Raw genomic sequence first — 20,757 nt, 5'->3', positions numbered from 1 at the left:
AAGATGAACTGTGAAGAAATTCAATAGCTCAGGTGACCTTAACTAAGGCAATGCCGATGATACTAAGAGAGAACAATAAAAAATGGTAAAACTTGGTTATTATCTAGAGGTGACAGTGAGGGAGAGGAAAGAGAAAAGTTGAACATAACTCCCAGGTTTCTAACTTGGGAGGCCGGATGAATGGTGGTGTGTCTAAATAAAATGAGGGGAAGTATGCACTAGGCAAGATTGAGGACATTCACTCTGTTGGCCACAATTTTTCTCAAGGAACTAAGAGGCAGGAGCATCTCCTGAGAGAAAAAAGCAGAGAGTTTATACAGAAGAGTTGTAGAGAATAGTGGAAGTTGGGAAAAGTCACTAATGAGAATGGAAAAGGAAGCTGGCCAAGGAGTAGTCAAAGTTATTAAGCAATGTAAAAGTCTTAGGAGAGGCAAGTGAGCGTGAATTTGTAGTGAAATCAATCTGCACAGGTGTGTGAATTTATAACATCAATCTGCACTCCTATATAATTTTCTTTTTTTCCAAACAATGATCAGCCATCTCCATACATTAGTAGACGCATGGACTACTGGATTTATCTAGAGTTGCAGGTTTAAATATCAGATGTAGTAGAATGCAAAAGCATGAGATTAAACCACTGTGAGAACAAAGTTTTAAGTTTTCAACCATAGGATCCAGGATGGGTAAGGAAAGGAGACCAGAAGAGAAAGGACAGAAAGGGTTTAGAAACTAGAGTGTCAAGGAAACTGGACTGAAGTTTTAATAAGAATGAGAGAGTAAGAAAGCTGGAAGAACAGGAGGTACTGAGATTAAATTTTCCTAAATAGAAAATTTTTAGATCTGTGTTGTCCACTAAGGTAGCTACTAGGCACAGTGACTATTTACATTTACATTCATTAAAATTAAAAATTATGTTCCTCAGTCACACTAACCACATTTCAAGTGCTCAATAGCTATGCATGGCCACCATATTGTCCATATTGGACAGGGTGGATAAGACATCTCCATCATATAGAAAGGTCCACTGGAGAGTGTGGCTTTAGATAATGCCAAATTCTAGGAAATTTCCAGGAGTGTGAATTGAAGACATATAGAGACAAAAGCCATTGGGGGAGAGGTAGTAAAGGCATCAGGAAGGTGGGATATTTGATGGATTTCCCACAGAGGTGTTGAATTCAGCCTGTGGCAGGAGTTCCAATGGAGAAGATATGAGCTAGATGCTAAAGTCCTCATTGAATGTAGTGGGTGTGACCAGATAGATGAACGTGTAAACTTTGTTGGGAGTTGTAATGTGCTTCCTAGGAGTATATCCGAAACCCTTTAGGCCTATCACAGTGTCCTTTGCTTTTGAAACATGCTTGACTGACTCAATCTAGACCCAAGCCCAGAGTGACGTGCCAGATCCCACCTAAACCACTCCTGAACCATTCCCCTGGTTCAAAAATCACCTCTGTTGAAACTATATCAAGTTGCTTCAGCCAACTCAATACTATGGGGTGAAAAAGGAACCTGCTGAGTTAACTCTATACAGTCGGGTTAACTAAACAGCTGAAAATAATGCATCTATGGGCATAGCTATAGCTTCAATGCAAGATTTAACAAAGACTATCTGTACGAGGATATATGACAAAAGTAATCATTTTGAAGAACATGGGTAGTTTGTGTATGTCTGTTGTGTTTGTTAAATACATTTGTTATAATCTAGGACTTACACTTAAGATTTTTTATGATCAAGAGGGATGGCTATCAATGAAGCTAGTTATATTGGCTTTTCATAGCTAAAAATATCACACAAAACAATTTCCAGTGTCATCAGAGCTAGGTGCCACCAGCCTTCCCTTTTCTTAAGAGTTGACAGCTATGAGCTACAAACCCACAGTAATCCTGCACTGCTAACATCAATTCACGAGTCAGCACAAGTTCTCTGGTCCTCTCATTCCTCTGTCCCTCACCCCAGAGATTACTGTTAATACCAGAATGGGGACAAGGTCTACCATTTTTCAAAGGTCATTAACACCTTGTTTGGATGACTAAATGAGCAAACCTCTCTATTACTTAGTAAGTGTAAGCTAAAATAGGCCCAGTCCCTCTTTTCTCCTGTCACCATTGCTAATTCCTCCTAACTCTTCTCATTCTTATTAATATCTGCAGTTTTACTCTCACTTGTTTTTAAGAACCGGGAAGAAACTGGGTGCTACTGTCCTGTTTCTTATTTTTCAATAGGCTATACATTTTTAGACTGTTGATTCTGCTAGGTTATATAGTTATTTGTATGTAATGGGCTCTTCCACAGCAATATGCAGCAGAAAATTCCTTTTGATAAGCCATAGCAAGCTTAACTGAGTCATGACGTATGCCATCAAACAGCTTCCAATGAGGCAAACAGTACTCTTCCTAAGGTAGCATATGTTTCACCCAGTTTCAACATGACTATAGGGCCTCACATGACCAAAGAAATTACTTTCTTCATTTGTGAAAAGTTACAGAAGTGTATGGAGTTAATATTTGATTGAGCTAATTGAATTTTAAAGAGGTATATGTTCTAGCAGGCTTTCTTCCTCCTTAGATCTAGTGAAACCTATTTTTTAAAAATCTTAGCACTGAATTAACAAGTCAATTTTTTAAGTTTGTTCTTTCATTCTGTAGTTTAATTACTCCCTAATGAGAATCCCAAATCAATTCTTTTTAAATTTTCATTTTATTTTAAATGTCATATAATAGGTAATATTAATAGAAATGACTGTCAAGATAGTATTTCTGATTCTCTCCCATTGACTTTGCAGCCTGAAGCCATTCCGAATTCTGACATTACTTTTAATGTTTTCAGGACAGATGCTGTTAGGGCTTTCAGCACAAGCAGTAGATAATCAGCAGACATTTAGTTAACTTGTGAAGCTTCATCTGAATATCCTTCAGTTACCCAGGGGATCTGGGTGATATTATAGCTCCAATGTCAGCCTGAAGAGTAACATCAGTAATGGGCATCATACTTACTTCCCTCCCCAATGCAGCAATAAGGCAAGGCAAAGAAGATTGTAAACCATTGATCTGAACTATATAAATGGGCTGAACATAAAATTGTGTTGTTATATTCATCCCCAAAGCAAAATTTACCTAACATATAATACAAGTAGTCCCATTCAATTGCATCAAAGGACTTCTTGGCATCTAATAAAATTGTTGCTATTGGTTCCAGTTTTCTCTTTGTACTCCAGATGAGTTGCATTAGCCTATGCAGATCATCTGATACTTATCTCCACATATAAAGTCTTCTTGGATAAGGGCCTATTAGATTTGTGATTACTTTAGTCATGTAGCAAGTGTTCTGGTGTCTATTATTTTATGCCTAATATCCTTTTATCCTTGTATAAAAGAATATTTTTCATAATACTGTTAAGGGGGGTAACATGCCATCTTCAGGATAAAGCCATATGGATATGCAATAGGATAAAGAACTGTAGGCTGCCTTGATTCTAAGCCACAGATAATGTTTGATGCTTTAAAAATTCAGTACAAACCATTTAAATGCATTACTTTTATTCATAGTCTATTTCTGAAACTAAGGGCTGTTCAGTGTGCTGATGGCAGAAAGAAGTTAATGTGTTGGTAAGCAACCTAAATTTTATAAAGCTATTTTGAAAGTAACTCAATGCCACAGAAAGTAGTATCAATTACGCCTTGCTTTTCAATTGACATTGCAAGGCTGCTCCAAATTCCTATTCTTCAGTTCAGCATCTGCAAAGAAAAGGAAGGCAGAGAATACCTCTATGGGAGATTTCTGGGTATCGCAATCACAAGAGGTACTTCTTTAAAACACAGCCTGAAATATTTCAAAATTGGATTTTTTCCCCAAGTATTAATTAACCCTTTCATGCCCTGAGAATAGAGAATTGCATACAAGGGGAAAGCTGAGCAATGGAGAATAAGGGTAAAGCCAGTTGATAATCTTGAGGGTTCCTAGAACCTGTATCTTGTGAGACAGCATAGAGTAGTGAGAAGGACCTGGCCTTTGGAACCAGTTTTAATCTTGGTTCCATTCTTTACTTACCAGAGTAGCTTGGCAAGCTAGGAGCAGCACTAAACTTGGGTTTTCTCAGTCACAAAATGTGGTCATGATACTCAGTCCTGGAGCTGTTTTAAAGTTCAGAAAAGATAACACATATATATAAAGAACTTAATCAAATATTTAACACTCAATGAATGTCAGATGTTTCATTATAGTTATTGATAATAATAAAATGAGCTATATGTATATCTATATTTGCATTTTTCAGTAATCATAGAAAGGTCTAATCCAACAGCACATTGAGTATTCAGATTAGGCTTCATGGCATTATGCTGGGAAAATAATGACATTCAACAAAGTGCACTGTGAAAATTTACTTTGTGATTAATCTACACAGAATAAATGTACTTTTTAAACCTATAGCATCTGAAGACAGGATTTCAAACTGAAAAAACAAACCAATAAACACACACTAAAAAAACACACACACATAATAAAAGTCCTTTCCGTTATTATTAATCTTCTGTATTAACTCGGTATATTTGATTGAGTCCAAGAGATCCAGCTTTTCTTCAAATATGTTGGTTAGATATAAAGGAAACAAAACGGTTAATGCAATGAAGGTATAGAAATAACATTCTTCCTAGGACTTCCCAGTTAAAGGAGCCCAGTTTTATATGCTTGCAAAAAAAAAAAAAAAAATAGTAAATGAGCCAAGATTCTCTAGTTTAAATGTATAGAATGTAATAATTCAAAAGGATTCAGCTTCAGCAGAATTTTGTATTTCTATAGTCAGAGTTTTGTTTTTTTTTAAAACTAATTTATAAGTAGATAGAATCTTTTGAAATATGCTACATAATTTTTCTTAATAGTTGGAAAAATATGTTTGGTCTCTGAGTAAAGCAATTTCTAGAGAAAACACATGATCAAAACCTGAGGCTAAAACCCTAAGTACATATACAGAAATGTACACAATATTCCCAGGATATGTATAAACAAGGAGAGCCACTTAGTAAATGGTATTGGGTTTTGGTAATAGTATAATCCACTCTCATTAGGCATCTCCCTTTTGTGCATTAGTATGTGACATCATAGTCTCAGATAACATTTCATAACGCAATGAAATAAAATGCCCCTCCAGATTGCAACTGTTAGATAATCAGATTCTGTAGTGTTCATTATGACTGCAATTATGTAGCAAAACTCTCCAAATATAGTTCAGTTATTGCGGTTATTAATCATTCTGGTTTTGTTTCAAGTACTTGCTTTATAGCCTGCTGGATAGACTCCATTATTCTACTAGCTGAATGTAGAAAGTCAAACATGTGCATGTGAATCTGCTGTTCTAATGGCCTTTCAACATAATTTACCCTTTCAATTTGTATTTGTGAATACAAAAAAAAAGTGGAGAAATAAAGCTGGTGTCAATAGAGTCACTGACCTTTGCAGTAAACAGAAGATAGTTCTTAACAAAAAACAACTTGGCAAATAAGAAATCTATTTTCCTAGAACTAGAAATAGTGCTGCTTAAGAAGTTAAGTCTCAGAATAGCAATCAGTTCTTATAGAAAAGAGGGGGAAAAAACCTCGAAGAATCTATACATTTGATAAGGAAAAAAACGATAAGAGGGCCAGAAGATGTGCATTTTTAGAGGTTCAAAGCACCAACATTACAGATAGAAGGTATTTCTAAACATTTTATGCACAAAACCATATATTCTGATTAATTTAACTACAAAATGCCAAGTAAAAGACAGATTTATTATACGGAACAAACACCATCTGCACCATCTTAAATCATTACTGTAGATGTGTTTCTAGGAAAAAAATATACCTGAGAAGTTCTGAGATGCTAAAGTATTAACTAAATAGGATTCCAACAGACCCAGGGAAAGTGACTCCATTTTATTTAAATGTTAACACGTAGAGAGCCTACATGTTAAATAAATATAATAATACATTGATATGCTATCGATGTAATGGTTCACAAAATGCACATCACCAATTTCAAGGAGTCCATGATTTTTTCAATTTGGCTACATACATTGGGCCCCAGGCTTTGCCCTTATCTGGAATCACCAATAGCCCACATTCCTGGCCAGTGGGAGCAAATGTGAAGTCTTGGGAGCAAGTCCTTGCCATTTCCTTAATGTCCACAGGCATGATGTTACTGTAGGAGTTTAAAACTTCACTGATCACATCTTGATTTTCTGCCTTGGAAAGTGTGCATGTAGAGTACACAAGCAGCCCTCCAGGACGTAAGGCCTTAATTGCAGACCTGCATGTAATCAGGAAAATGCAAAAGATTGGTTACTACATTAAAAAGGAACTATGGGGGCTGAGGGCAAGTAAGCTTACAGACTTGAAATTAACCCTATTCTGACTCTGACTGTAATAACTTTGGGTGTTTTCTAGCCTTGCAACTATTTCTTTCTAATGTATCCTTGGATGACTGGGAAAATGATAATAAGACCAATCAACATGGGAAAGACAGAGAGTATGTTTGACTGGTTCATTGTTTTGTTCTTCTAAGGACAGGAGGATGGAGGCAGAGCATGGAATAATGGGTCTGTCTTTGAATATACTGAGTGGTACTAATGGGTAGGTGGGAAGGAGCATCTGAACTTCAGGAAAGGGGTTAGGGCTCAGTGATAGATGAAGTCATGCGAATAAACAAGATTTCCCAGGAAAAGAACAAGGAAAAAAAAAAAAGTGGACTGAAGACAGAGAATGCCTATATGTAAAGAGAGCAGAACTTAGAAAAAATTTAGAAGGCTTCTCCAGATAAAAGTATAGCTTTAGGGAAAAGATGGGAAGACTTTTTTCCCCCAAGGGGAAGACTTGAACATATTTGTAGATGCAGATCCAGGAGAACAGTCCCAGGACTTCAGGCTGCAAATGGAGGAGTTAGCTTCAGAAAAGATGGGATTCCAGCTCTTCATCTGAAACAACAAGGGAGCATGAACAGGGAACCGAGACGTTCTAAGGTAAATGAAAGTTTACGATAGACAGCCTTGATAATAAGTGTGGAGGGGGAAGCAAGGTCATCTACTGAGAGAGAAAACTAGAAAAGTTTTAGTCCTGCTGCTGTGGTGATAACCCCAGAGCAATTACTGATCAAGAACTTTTTTTTTTTTTTTTAAAGAAATCATGTTCCAGAACCTCTACTGGATTTAAAAGTACAGTCAGCCCCATCTCAACCTATATTTAAACAACTAGAGCATCTCCCAATAACTAAGGTTTATAATGAAGATCCACATCATCAAGGCAAGTTCAAATTCTGTCTTCTATGTTCGATCATTAAAGTATTGAAAAATTCTAACTCAAGATAAGCAAACTGATGACGATTTTTTTCTCCTTTTTCTGTAGACATCCTTAAATATAATGTGTAATAAAAAATGTACTAACTCAAAACAATAAAGTAAAAAGGATAGAGAGAACCATTAACTAACAGTGAATTTCAACACATTACTGAAAGATGATATGCAGACAGACAAGTAATAGTGAATGAAGAGAGTAGAGACAGCACTATAGCCACAGAGGGCATAATTTTACCTGCAGAACTACAGAGGGGTTTGGGACCTGGAAAAGCCAGACGAAATGTGACAGGAGTAAAAAGTGAAAACAAAGATATTAATTCAAAGCATAGATGAGAAACCACAGATTTCAGACTCCCATATATGGCAAGTCAGGCAGCCAAGTAAAAAGTTGGAAGTTTTTTTTTTAACTGAAGTATAGCTGATTTACAATGTTGTGTTAATTTCTGCTGTAGAGCAAAGCAATTCAGTTATACAGTCTTTTCCATATTCTTTACCATTATGGTTTATCACAGGATATTAAATATTGTTCCTGTGCTATACAGTAGGACCTTGTTTATCCATTCTATGCATAATAGTTTGCATCTGCTACTCCCAAATTCCCAATCCGTCCCTCCCTCACCTCACCTCCCCCCTGGCAACCACAAGTCCATTCTCTATGTCTGTGAGTCTGTTTCTGTTTCATAGATAAGTTCATTTGTGTTATATTTTAGGTTCCACATATAAGTGATATCATATGGTATTTGTCTTTCTCTTTCTGACTTACTTCACTTAGTATGATAATCTCCAGGTCCATCCATGTTGCTGAAAATGGATTATTTCATTCCTTTTTATGGCTGAGTAGTAGTATTCCATTATATATATGTACCATATCTTCTTTATCCATTCATCTGTCGATGGACATTTAGGTTGTTTCCATGTCTTGGCTACTGTCAATAGTGCTGCTATGAACATAGGGGTGCACATATCTTTTTGAATTATAGTTTTCTCTGGATATATGCCCAGGAGTGGGATTGCTGGATCGTATGGCAACTCTACTTAATAGCTTTTTGAAGAACCTCCATACTGTTTTCCATAATGGTTGTACCAACTTACATTCCCACCAACAGTGTAGGAGGGTTCCCTTTTCTCCACACCCTCTCCAACTTTCTTATTTGTAGACTTTTTAATGATGGCCATTCTGACTGATGTGAGGTGCTACCTTGTTGCAGTTTTGATTTGCATTTCTCTAATAATTAGTGATGTTGAGCAACTTATCATGTTCCTGTTGGCCATCTGTATGTCTTCTCTGGAGAAAAGTCTATTTAGGTCTTCTGCCCATTTTTTGATTGGGTTGTTTGGGTTTTTTTTGTTGAGTTCTATGAACTGTTTGTATACTTTGGACATTAAGCCCTTGTCAGTCGCATTGTTTGCAAATATTTTCTCCCACTCTGTAGGTTGTCTTTTAGTTTTGTTTATGGTTTCCTTTGCTTTGCAAAAGCTTGTAAGTTTGATTAGATCCCATTTGTTTATTTTTGCTTTTATTTCTATTGCCTTTGGAGACTGACCTAAGAAAACATCGGTACGATTTATGTCAAAGAACATTTTGCCTATGTTCTCTTCTAGGAGTTTCATGGTATCATTCTTACATTTAAGTCTTTAAGCCATTTTGAGTTTATTTTTGTTTAGGTGTGAGGGAGTGTTATAACTTCATTGATTTACATGCAGCTGTCCAACTTTCCCAACACCATTTGCTGAAGAGACTTTCTTCCAGTTGTATATTCTTGCCTACTTTGTCGAAGATTAATTGACCATAGGTGTGTGGGTTTATTTCTGGGCTCTCTATTCTGTTCCCTTGATCCACATGTCTGTTTTTGTGCCAGTACCATGCTGTTTTGATTACTATTGCTTTATAGTATTGTCTGAAGTCTTGGAGGGTTATGCCTCCTGCTTTGTTTTTGTTCCTCAGGATAGCTTTGGCAATTCTGGGTCTTTTATGGTTCCATATAAGTTTTTGGATTACTTGTTCTAGTTCTGTGAAAAATGTCATGGGTAATTTGATAGGGACTGGATTTAAACTGTAGATTGCTATGGGTAGTATGGCCAATTTAACAAGATTAATTCTTACAATCCAAGAGCAGGGAATATCTTCCCATTTCTTTGAATCATCTTCAATTTCCTTTATAGTTTTATAGTTCTAATTATATAAGTGTTTTACCTCCTTGGTCAGGTTTATTCCTAAGTATTTTTTGGCGGGGGGTTGTGATATTAAAAGGTATTGATTTTTACATTCCCTTTCTGATATTTCATTGTTATTATAAAGAAATGCGGGGCTTCCCTGGTGGCACAGTGGTTGAGAGTCCGCCTGCCGATGCAGGGGACACGGGTTCGTGCCCCGGTCCGGGAAGATCCCACATGCCGTGGAGCGGCTGGGCCCATGAGCCATGGCCACTGAGCCTGTGCGTCCAGAGCCTGTGCTCTGCAACGGGAGAGGCCACAACAGTGAGAGGCCCGCATACTGAAAAAAAAAAAAAAAAAGAAATGCAACTGATTTATGTATGTTAAACTTGTATCCTGCTACCTTACTGATTTCGTTTATCAGTTGTAGGAGTTTCTGTGCAGAATCTTTAGGATTTTCTATATATAGTATCATGTTATCTGATATAATGACAATTTTACCTCTTCCCTGAAAGTTGGAAGCTTTTTAATCTAAGAAAGTTGAATAAACTATTTAGGGAGACCTAAGGCACCCCCCCCAACCAAAGACCTCTACATTCAGCAAATCATAAAGTGACATCACCAGGCAAAAATTATCATCCCTAAAATAAACCTCCTAGTACTTTACTGTCCCATTATTAAATAAAAATGTACAGTGAAGGATTATTAAGGGTGAGAAATGCTTACGCAATATGTGAGATCAAAAGTAAAAGAAACAAACAAAAAATGGCCTACGAAGAAACAAAATTCAGGGAGCAAAAGAGACATAACAAGACCTTATAAATGTAGAAAGATCAGCAAAAATACAGGACCTACAAAACAATAAGAGAATGTCATGAAACAGGACCAAGAAGAGGGCTCTTTGAAATGAAATACATGTTTATCAAAATAATATTTTATAGAAGTGTTTGGAAGTTAAGGTTGAAAAATCTTCCAAAAAAGCAGAACAATAGATTGACTGAAAATGACACAGGGAAGATTAATCAAGCAGGTCCAAATTTCAGTTAACAGGAGTACTGGAAAGATAGTACAGAGAACTGGGGGAGGGGGACTTGAATTAGTGAAATAAGAATTTTCTAGAGATGAAAAGAAATTTTCAGATTAAAATAACTCATCAAAAGGCTAGAATATCCATTATTATTTATTCAGCATCTATTACAAGCATTGTTCTAGATGTTGGGTATACACTGAAATAGAACAATAACGATAAAAAAAAAACCCTCAGTTTCATGAAGCTTACATTCTAGCTGGGGGAGAAAGACTACAAAAATAAGTAAGTCTGTCATGGACTGAACTGTGTTCCCCTCAAAATTCATATGTTGAAGCCCTAACCCCCAATACCTCAGAATGTGACTGTATTTGGAGATAACATCTTTAAAGAGGTAATTAAGTTATTAAAATGAGGTCATTAGGGTGGGCCCTAATCCAGTATGTCTGATGTCCTTATAAGAAGAGGAAATTTGGACACAATTACAGAGGGAAGATCAAGTGAAGACACAGGGCAAAGACAGCTATCCAAGCAGAGAGGCCTCAGAAGAAATCAACCCTGCAGACACCTTGATCTCAGACTTATAGCTTTCAGCACTGTGAGAAATATCTGTTGTTTAAGCCATTCAGTCTGTGGTACTGTGTTATGGTAGTCCTAGCAAACTATACATATGCACATACATATATAAACACATACACACACATAATATATACACATACACACACATATATACGTATGCATGTGTGTATGTTTGCACCTGTGTTTTCCCCCACCAAGCAATCCTCCAATTTTCTGCAAACACTGAATGCATGTCCTACAATTTATTTCAATTCTGACACTAACCACCTGGTCCCACAAGACTGTCCTTCGAATGCCAACTGCAAGTCCAAGTCTTCGGCACTTCTGACACACTGGTTATAAAATGGGGTTCCCACAAACCCCTCCTTGGGTTAAATAATTTTCTAGAATGGCTCTTTTACTTACTATGTTACTGATTTATTATTAAAAGATACAATGCAGTAACAGCCAGATGGAAGAGATGCACAGGGCAAAGTATGTCCTCTCCAGGCACACCACCCTCCCAACACCTCCTCTCCACCCTGAAAGCCCTGCAGATCTCTTCAGTGACATTTTTTTAGAGGCTTCATTAAATAGGTGTAATTGATTAAATCATTGGCCACTGGTGATTAAACTCCATCTCCAGCCCCTCTCCCATCCCTAAAGAGAGGGAGGGGTGGAGCTGAAAGTTCCAACACTCTAATTATACAGTCAGTTCCCCTGGCAACCAGTCCCCCATCCTTAGGGGCTGCCCCAAAGTCACCTTATTAACATAAACTCAGGTATGGTTGAAAGGGCTTGTTATGAATAATAAAAGTTGCTCCTTTCACCAAAGCCAGATATTATAACAAAAGATGTTCCTATCACTCTTATCACTTCGGAAATTACAAGGGTTTTAGGAGCTCTGGCCTGGAACCAGGAACAAAGATGAAATATATATTCACAATATCACAGTTTGCTTATTTTTTAATTTAGTGATAGGTTCTATAAAGAAAATTAAATCAAGGTAAGAGGATTAGGAGTGCCTGGATGGTAACAGGGATTGCAGTTTTTTTTTTTTTTTTTTTTTTTTTTTTTTTGCGGTATGCGGGCCTCTCACTGCTGTGGCCTCTCCCGCTGCGGAGCACAGGCTCCGGACGCGCAGGCCCAGCGGCCATGGCTCACGGGCCCAGCCGCTCCGCGGCATATGGGATCCTCCCAGACCGGGGCACGAACCCGTATCCCCTGCATCGGCAGGCGGACTCTCAACCACTGCGCCACCAGGGAGGCCCGGGATTGCAGTTTTAAGTAGGATAATTAGAATAGGACGACACTTCAAGAAGTGACATCTGAACAAAGACCTGAGAAGAGAAGGTAAGGAAGTGGGCCATGTAGATATTTGAGGAAAGAGCATTCTGCACAAAAGGAGTAGCCAGTGCAAAGACCCTCAGACATGTTTGAGGAAGGAGGAGGCCAGTGTGGCTGTAGCACAGGGAAGAAAGTGGTGGTAGGATGAGATGAGATCAGGGAGTTAAGAGGAGAGGGTGCAGAGGGTCTGACACAACACTGTCAAAACTCCAACCTTATAGTGAATGAAAAGCATCCACATTTAGATGCATTATTGTTAAATTTTAGAACTTTGAGAACAAAGGAAAAATGCTAAATGCCTCCAGAGAGAAGAACTGGTTGCCTCTAAGGGTCCAGGAATCAGACTGGCATCTGTGGAGTAGGGTACTCCAAATCCTGGGAAAAAGGCAATTTAAAGTTGATGCTATGGGCTTCCCTGGTGGCGCAGTGGTTGAGAGTCCGCCTGCCGATGCAGGGGACACGGGTTCATGCCCCGGTCTGGGAAGATTCCACATGCCGCCGAGTGGCTAGGCCCGTGAGCCATGGCCGCTGAGCCTGCGCGTCCGGAGCCTGTGCTCCGCAACGGGAGAGGCCACAGCAGTGAGAGAGGCCCGCATACCGCAAAAAAAAAAAAAAAAAAAAAGTGGATGCTATTTATTGCCACACTGTCAAATAAATATATAGGAGGGAGACAGAAACTTTCAGATATCTGATGACTCAGAAATTTTATCTCTAGCAGAATGAGGAGGTAAATCAAGAAAGAATAGAACTGTGACAAGGAAAACAGTGAACGCCACATAGGAGAACAAATGAAGGGAGTGAAGCCCCAGAATGATAACTGCATGGGAGCCCTTAGAGGGTAACTACTCCAGATTAGAAGAAGAGGGAGACTCCAGGGAGAAGTGAGAAGGGAGAGAAGAGATGAAATGACTGAAAACTGAGAAAACCTTGAAGATTTGATACATGCGCCTGGGGTGGGTGTGTAGGGGGGAGAAGAAAAGAGAGAGAGAGAGACAGTCCGTTCCATCTAATCTGATTATAAGAAAATTTTCCTCTCAGCATCATTCTGATCACAACACTGAACCAACAGAGAAGGAAATTTAATTCTAATGTATTAGTCCATTCTGCAGTGAACAATAAAACAACATATGTTGATTATTGGTCCTCAATGTTCAGAATCATTCCATAAACTTATCTTAGTAATGTTTCAGAACAGATGATAAAATCTCAGAAAGAATACTGTCAACCTTGACAACATAAACATAAAGGTGCAGGTATAAGACACTGCGAAGTAGAGGGGAGAAATGTAAGATGGGGCGGGGATGTAAATATTGTTATACTACAAAAAGAGAAACCAAGAGCTATTTCTCTATTTCAAAAAAGAAAAAAAGAATAAAGCTCAAAATGTGTTTAGAGAGACTTTCTACCACTAACAGAACAAGAAATGTAGATCTAAGTGTGAAGTACTAAGTTTCCAAGCTGACTGAGGGAGAAACTGTAACAGGGTGAGAACACAGGTTGTAGAGTGCTGTGAAGAGGTAAGGGAGGTATAAGTGAGATAAGTCCAAGCAAAAAGTCAGGGCAGGCACACCTCGGAGATATGGCAGGTTTGGTTCCAGATCACAATAAAGCATAAAGTGAATCGCAATAAAGCAAGTCACAAACTTTTTGGTTTCCCAGTGCATAAAAAAGTTATGTTTACACTATACTATAGTCTATTAAGTGTGCAATAATATTATGTCTAAAAAAATGTACATACCTTAATTAAAAAACACTTTATTGCTGAGAAATGCTAACCATCATCTGAGCCTTCAGCAAGTTGTAATATTTTTGCAATAGTAACATCAAAGATCACTGATCACAGATCACCATAACAAATACAATAATAATGAAAAGTTTGAAATATTGTTAGAATTACCTAAAAGTGACACAGAGACACAAAGTGAACAAAGGCTGTTGGAAAAATGGTGCCAACAGACTTGTTGGACGCATGGTTGTCACAAACCTTCAATTTGTAAAAACATAGTATCTGAGAAACACAATAAAACAAGGTGTGCCTGTAGTCAATGTCTAAAGTTGATAAATGAAGTAATAAAGGATAAACATATTATTTAGAGGTTTAGGAGTGACCTGAAGAATAAATAAAGTATAAATAATTGTAAGTGGTTGCTCTGAGGAGCAAAGCTAGGGGAAGATGGGGGAGTGGTAGGGGTAAATTACTTTTAACTAAAAAGTCATTTATATTTTTAATATTTTACCCATGTCATGTATTTCTACAATAATACAAATTAAAGGGCAGCTATGACAGTGGTATAAATATTAGAAAATTTCCCATAGAGGTCAGTTGTTTTTCGTTCTTTTAATTTGACTATTAAGGGATTAACTCTCTAGAAAACTCATTCCCTGAGGTCCAGATAACTAAAATTGTATGGTATCCAGTATTTCTGGTCTTCTCATATATCCACTTACTGATATAAAAAAAAACTGGGAGGTGACTACCAATTTATAGTAGCTTACCACTGTAAGCCTACTTAACCTTCAGTGTTTACGGTTAATTCCTAAAAAAAGTTTTTAAACCTGTCTTCTTACTTGTCACTGTCTCCTAAATATGCTCCACAGAAACTTTTTAAAAAGGCTCAGATCTAGACACCAGAGATGTGAACTGTTAATGGGATAACAGCCTATGGGAGGAAGAATGATGGGCCACAAAGATGTCCATATCCTAATCCCCAGAACCTTTAAACATGTCACATTGCATGGCAAAAGGGTATCTGCAGATGTGATGAAATTAAGGGTCTTAAAATGGGAAGATTACACTGGATTATCTGAGTGGGCCCAATGTAATTACAAAGATCCTTATAAATAGAAAAGGGAAGCAGGAGAGTCAGAGAAAGAAAGGTGATGACTGAAGCTAAGGCTGGAGTGACAGGAATGCTAGCCAAAGGCCACAAGCCAAGGAATGTGGGCTGCGTCTAGAAGTTGGAAAAGGTAAGGAAATCATTCTCCCTGTCTTAGTCTGTTTGGGTTGCTATAACAAAAATGCCACAGACTAGGTGGCTTAAACAATAAACATTTATTTCTCATAGTTCAGGAAGCTGGGAAGTCCAAGATTAAGGCACCAGCGGGTTCAGCCTCTGCTGAGGATACCTGCCTCCTGGTTCATAGATGGCCACTGTGTCCTCCCATGGCAGAAGGAGCTTGGGAGCATTCTGAGGGCTCTAAGGGCACTAATCCCATCATGAGTGCTCCACCCTCATAACCTAATCACCTCCCAAAGGCCTAACACAATCATCTTTGGGATTAGGATTTCAACATATGAATTTTCAGTCTACAGCACTCCCCTAGAGCCTCCAGAAGAAATCGCAGCTCTGCAAACACCTTGATTTTGAACCTATGACCTCCAGAAGTGTAAGATAATAAATCTGTGTTATTTTAAGCCACTAAATTTATGGTAATTTGTTATTAATAGCAGCAATAGGAAACTAACAAACACCTGGTGACGGCTTTTCACTTTTTTTTACAGTGACGTACTGAGGCATCGGTAGATTTTGCTAAAACTGTGCAAGTTACACCTACACTCATTTTGGATCATTTTCTACTGACTATAGCAATGAGAATAAGATTTTCTTTTAAAAAAAAAGTTAGATTATTGTGCAAGGGATATATACAATTTGAATGGGGGTATCTTTAAAAGGATTTATTTTGATCCTAGTTCCACAGTTAGCAAAACCAATGCCTAATCAAGTAAGTATGATTCTTTCTCATTACAGTTGTACAAAAGTACATAGAAGCCTCATCATTTACAAACAGTATGTTCCGGGCTGGATGCAAATTTAAATTAATTTCTATAATGTTCCCAACGTTGGCTGATTCTTCTGCTCTGTTTTCATCCCAATACTCATAATTTATCTTTCTAAAATTAGGTTGGTATAACTTAACTGGCCACATTAATTTTTTTATTAGTTTCTGCTTTATAACAAAGTGAATCAGTTATACATATACATCTGTTCCCATATCCCTTCCCTCTTGCATCTCCCTCCCTCCCACCCTCCTTATCCCACCCCTCTAGGTGGTCACAAAGCACTGAGCTGATCTCCCTGTGCTATGCGGCTGCTTCCCACTATCTATCTACCTTACATTTGGTAGTGTATATATGTCCATGCCTCTCTCTCGCTTTGTCACAGCTTACCCTTCCCCCTCCCCATATCCTCAAGTCCATTCTCAAGTAGGTCTGTGTCTTTATTCCTGTTTTACCCCTAGGTTCTTCATGACATTGTTTTTTTCTTAAATTCCATATATATGTGTTAGCATACGGTATTTGTCTTTCTCTTTCTGACTTACTTCACTCTGTATGACAGACTTTAGGTCTATCCACCTCATTACAAATAGCTCAATTTCGTTTCTTTTTATGGCTGAGTAATATTCCATTGTATATATGTGCCACATCTTCTTTATCCATTCATCCGATGATGGACACTTAGGTTGTTTCCATCTCCGGGCTATTGTGAATAGAGCTGCAATGAACATTTTGGTACATGTCTCTTTTTTTTTTTTTTTTTTTTTTTTTTTTTTTGCGGTATGCGGGCCTCTTACTGTTGTGGCCTCCCCCGTTGCGGAGCACAGGCTCCGGACGCGCAGGCTCAGCGGCCATGGCTCACGGGCCCAGCCGCTCCGCGGCATATGGGATCCTCCCAGACCAGGGCACGAACCCGTATCCCCTGCATCGGCAGGCAGACTCTCAACCACTTGCGCCACCAGGGAGGCCCACATGTCTCTTTTTGAATTATGGTTTTCTCAGGGTATATGCCTAGTAGTGGGATTTGCTGGGTCATATGGTAGTTCTATTTGTAGTTTTTTAAGGAACCTCCATACTGTTCTCCATAATGGCTGTACCAATTCACATTCCCACCAGCAGTGCAAGAGTGTTCCCTTTTCTCCACACCCTCTCCAGCATTTGTTGTTTCTAGATTTTTTGATGATGGCCATTCTGACTGGTGTGAGATGCTATCTCATTGTAGTTCTGATTTGCATTTCTCTAATGATTAATGATGTTGATTAATCTCAACGTCCTAGGGCAAAATGTTAAGAGATTCCTGTCAAATGGTTGTTGCTGTTTTGCTGCTAATGATTGCTGTTTAAATACCATTTTTGCCCTTTTGCTTGTAGTAGTTACAGATTTCAAAAATACCATAATTTTGTATTCAAAGATCAAGGAAAACAGGTAATACGGAAAAAAAAAAACTCACTCCCAGAGTTCATATAGCCAAGACTTTTCTATACTGAGAATTATTTTATTCCATAGTGTCTAGGATAAATCATTTGCTTGCATAACCAGTTATATATATTTTGAAATAGCCCATAAGAACCAAGTAATTATTATATTAATTAATTAATTTGGATAGGTTTCATCCAAGTCATGAAAAGAAGGATTTTTAAAAGGCTTTTTAAAAATTGTCCTTTTTTTAAGGACAGTAGACAGTAGGGTGTGAGAAAGGTTGTGTTACTTCAGGAGAGAAATTATGACAATCAGAACAGAAGAAATATACTGTTTAGTAGGTCTTAACAAGCCAAGTAAGAAATTTTAAATTCTGGAGGGGGAAGAACATTTAAAAGTTAGACTTGAATAATACTAATAAACTGGCAAAGTTGTGGTAATGACCATATAAAAACATAAGTCAGGATTAGAGAAGGAAAATAAAAAGTGCTGGATCTGGGATCTGGTAGAAGGCAAAAGGTTGCTCTATGCTTGTGTAAATTTTTGTGCCATGTAGTGTGTTTTTTTTTTTTTTTTAATAAGAGGAGGTAAAACTAAACAACTAACTAAGCAACATCCATTCTGGCATAATGGTATCCTCTGCTAACCTTTTTCAAATGAGCTGTGTACCTTGGCTTCTCAAGGATTACATGTTTCACAGCTTAACAAGATCCTGAATAATGGGATATTTTTCACTTGTGCTATAACACTAACTATATTGCATGAAATTACAAGTTGAATTAAGATGGGCATCCTTTACTACTGAATTATAACTGATGGTAGAGAGATGGTCAGCAGCGATTTCTAATCATACTCCTCAGTAGAAGGCAGAAAAAGATGTTATGACTAACTACAGTAGATGAAGAAAAGTATTGTTTTTATCAGATTAGGTGGAAGGCTAACCTAATACTTTAGGTATTTACTGAAATGGGAACTAGTAGACATTATCTTGGGTTTTATATATTATTCAACACACAATGTCCAGCTATAATGCAGAGCTGGGGAAGTACTTCTAAATGAAGCAGAGTTGCCACATAATACAATCCCCCTAACATTTCCCTGAAACACATATATTCGCCTCAGAAGCCTCCCACCTAAGAGCTCATCAGGCTTAACCCTACTTGAAGTATGAAATAAGATTCTATCTCACAATAGCACTGCAGGAAGTAAAGCTGATCTTGATTAACAGTATAGGATAAAATAAGAGTGGGAAATGCTTTTACCACAGCACCCCTAACAGGAAAAGAATGATGGCCTTCTTGCCACAGAATGTACACCAGATACCCTGTTGCTTTACAGCAGATACTAGCTGTACAAATTTTTCCACATCTTTGTCTTTCAGTATTATGGAATAGGCTGAAATGCATTTTGCACTTAAACCACCTAGTTAATGAAGCAGCTCAAAACAAAACATATTCTAAAAAAGAAAACATTAAACAGAATATAACGTTAAATTAAATTTTCCCCATTTACAAATAGAAAACCTTAATTGATTTTTGGCGGTTCACAGAGTAGACCTGAATGGCGCTTCAGATGTACTATCTCTTACACGCCATCGTGAAATCCAAAAAGCTCTGCAAACTACAGCTTTTTTCTTAAGTTTGTGTCAGATTCATCTGGCCTCAACATTTGACCTAAATTGATGTAAGGCTATTTATGGTCAAGACTGAGCCCACGTGGTAAAACTACTCGAACGTTTTGCTGAAAACATATTAAAGTTTGATTACAGGGTGCTGCCCCAGATCCTACTGAGGGAAGTGGGTGATGTGATATAACAAATACATACTATATCACCTTAAAAAAAAGCAGAATTCTGAGCAGAATCCATCAGTATTTTCTTATTCTAATATAAAGTAAGAAAAACAGCTGGACTGTTTTGCATTCTTTCAATACACTAAGGGTTCTTCCCCATTACCCCCTCCCAAAAGTGTTTTGTATGTCTGTATTTTTTAAAGAACACTTTATACAATCAATAATGAAACTTTTTTCAGAAGTTCATTTTGTTATTTTTTTCAGTGCTTTTCATTGCATTTCTCTATCCTTTAAAGATCTTAAGAGAAAAACAGAGAATCAAGCCCCAAGAGCCATTTATAATACTGGCTTAGAAACAAGGTGAGAACATGTTGTTTTCCCAGCAAAAAAAAGGGAAACCACATTTACATTTCCAGACTAGTTCACACAGTCTTCCAACTACCAACAAATAAAGTATAATGACCAAGGAAAAAAAAGAAAAACAATTACCTGATTTTAACACCTTGAAGAAAAGTAAGTATTGCCTTAATGAAAACAGAAGTTCAATGACCTTTAAAAACTAAAAACAAACAAACAAAACAAACAAAAAAACCCCTCAAAAACATCTTGGAACCCTGACAGTCATCAAAGTTCCAAAGGGAGGGTATTTCAAACCTAACCAAAATTGAAAACATGATGCAGGGTGTCCTCTTTTCCTCTGGCAAATCTGAGTCTTAGAGAATGCTATTTTTACAAATAGCTACTAAAGCAACCCTAATACATTTTAAAAAGATAAATTCCATTTTCTGGTCTATTCTTCTGGTCTTCGATTAGAAATTTGGCATTCTGTTGGAAGGGTCATTGTTAATTAGATCACTAAATTTAAGTGTTTTTTGCATTAAAAAAAACTGAGCCCAAACTGAGGAAGAAAACACACAGCAATACTGCCATCTTTTGACCAAAGCAAGAAAAGTGATTTTCTCCCTTTACATGAATTCCTTACGACTTACCATTAAGGGACAAGCATCGTCTTTTTATGTCTTCCGGTGACATGTTTGAAGTTACAGGCACAGCCTCTACCACAACTTCTGGTGCAGAAGTAAAACAATCACAGATGTCTGTATTCTTGAAAAATTCAGATTACAGGTAAACACTACTGTGATTAATCTACTTATTCCTCATCTTTCTTCATGACCCTTCTGTGTCACCATTAAAGCATCAAGGCAACATCAACCATTCTTTCAGATGTAAATATGGGGAAGTAATCAAGTGAAATAGACTTAAAAATCCCTTCACTGACATAATATTAGCAAGCTTGTACCCTTCATCTTAGAAACTCTAGCATTAAACATTTTTTAAAACCAAGTAAGAATATAATAATT

General features: G+C 37.5%; 1 protein-coding gene across 2 annotated transcripts in view; it reads right to left on the bottom strand.

Moving 5' to 3' along the window:
- Positions 1-4,423: 4,423 nt before the first annotated feature.
- Positions 4,424-20,757, bottom strand: part of NSUN3 (NOP2/Sun RNA methyltransferase 3) — a 53,212-nt gene continuing 36,878 nt past the window's right edge. The window contains exon 7 of one of the 2 annotated variants that reach the window (XM_060099810.1): positions 4,424-6,283. In XM_060099810.1, the coding sequence (XP_059955793.1) occupies positions 6,013-6,283 (271 nt within the window). In that variant the 3' untranslated portion in view covers positions 4,424-6,012. The remainder of the gene's footprint in view (positions 6,284-20,757) is intronic. The other variant, XM_060099809.1, reaches the window with a different exon arrangement.

The sequence above is a fragment of the Mesoplodon densirostris genome, chromosome 5 (genome assembly GCF_025265405.1).
Source record: "Mesoplodon densirostris isolate mMesDen1 chromosome 5, mMesDen1 primary haplotype, whole genome shotgun sequence".
Lineage (NCBI taxonomy): Eukaryota > Metazoa > Chordata > Mammalia > Artiodactyla > Ziphiidae > Mesoplodon > Mesoplodon densirostris.
Note: the sequence above shows the minus strand (reverse complement) of the source record. Positions and strands in the feature narration are given on the sequence as shown.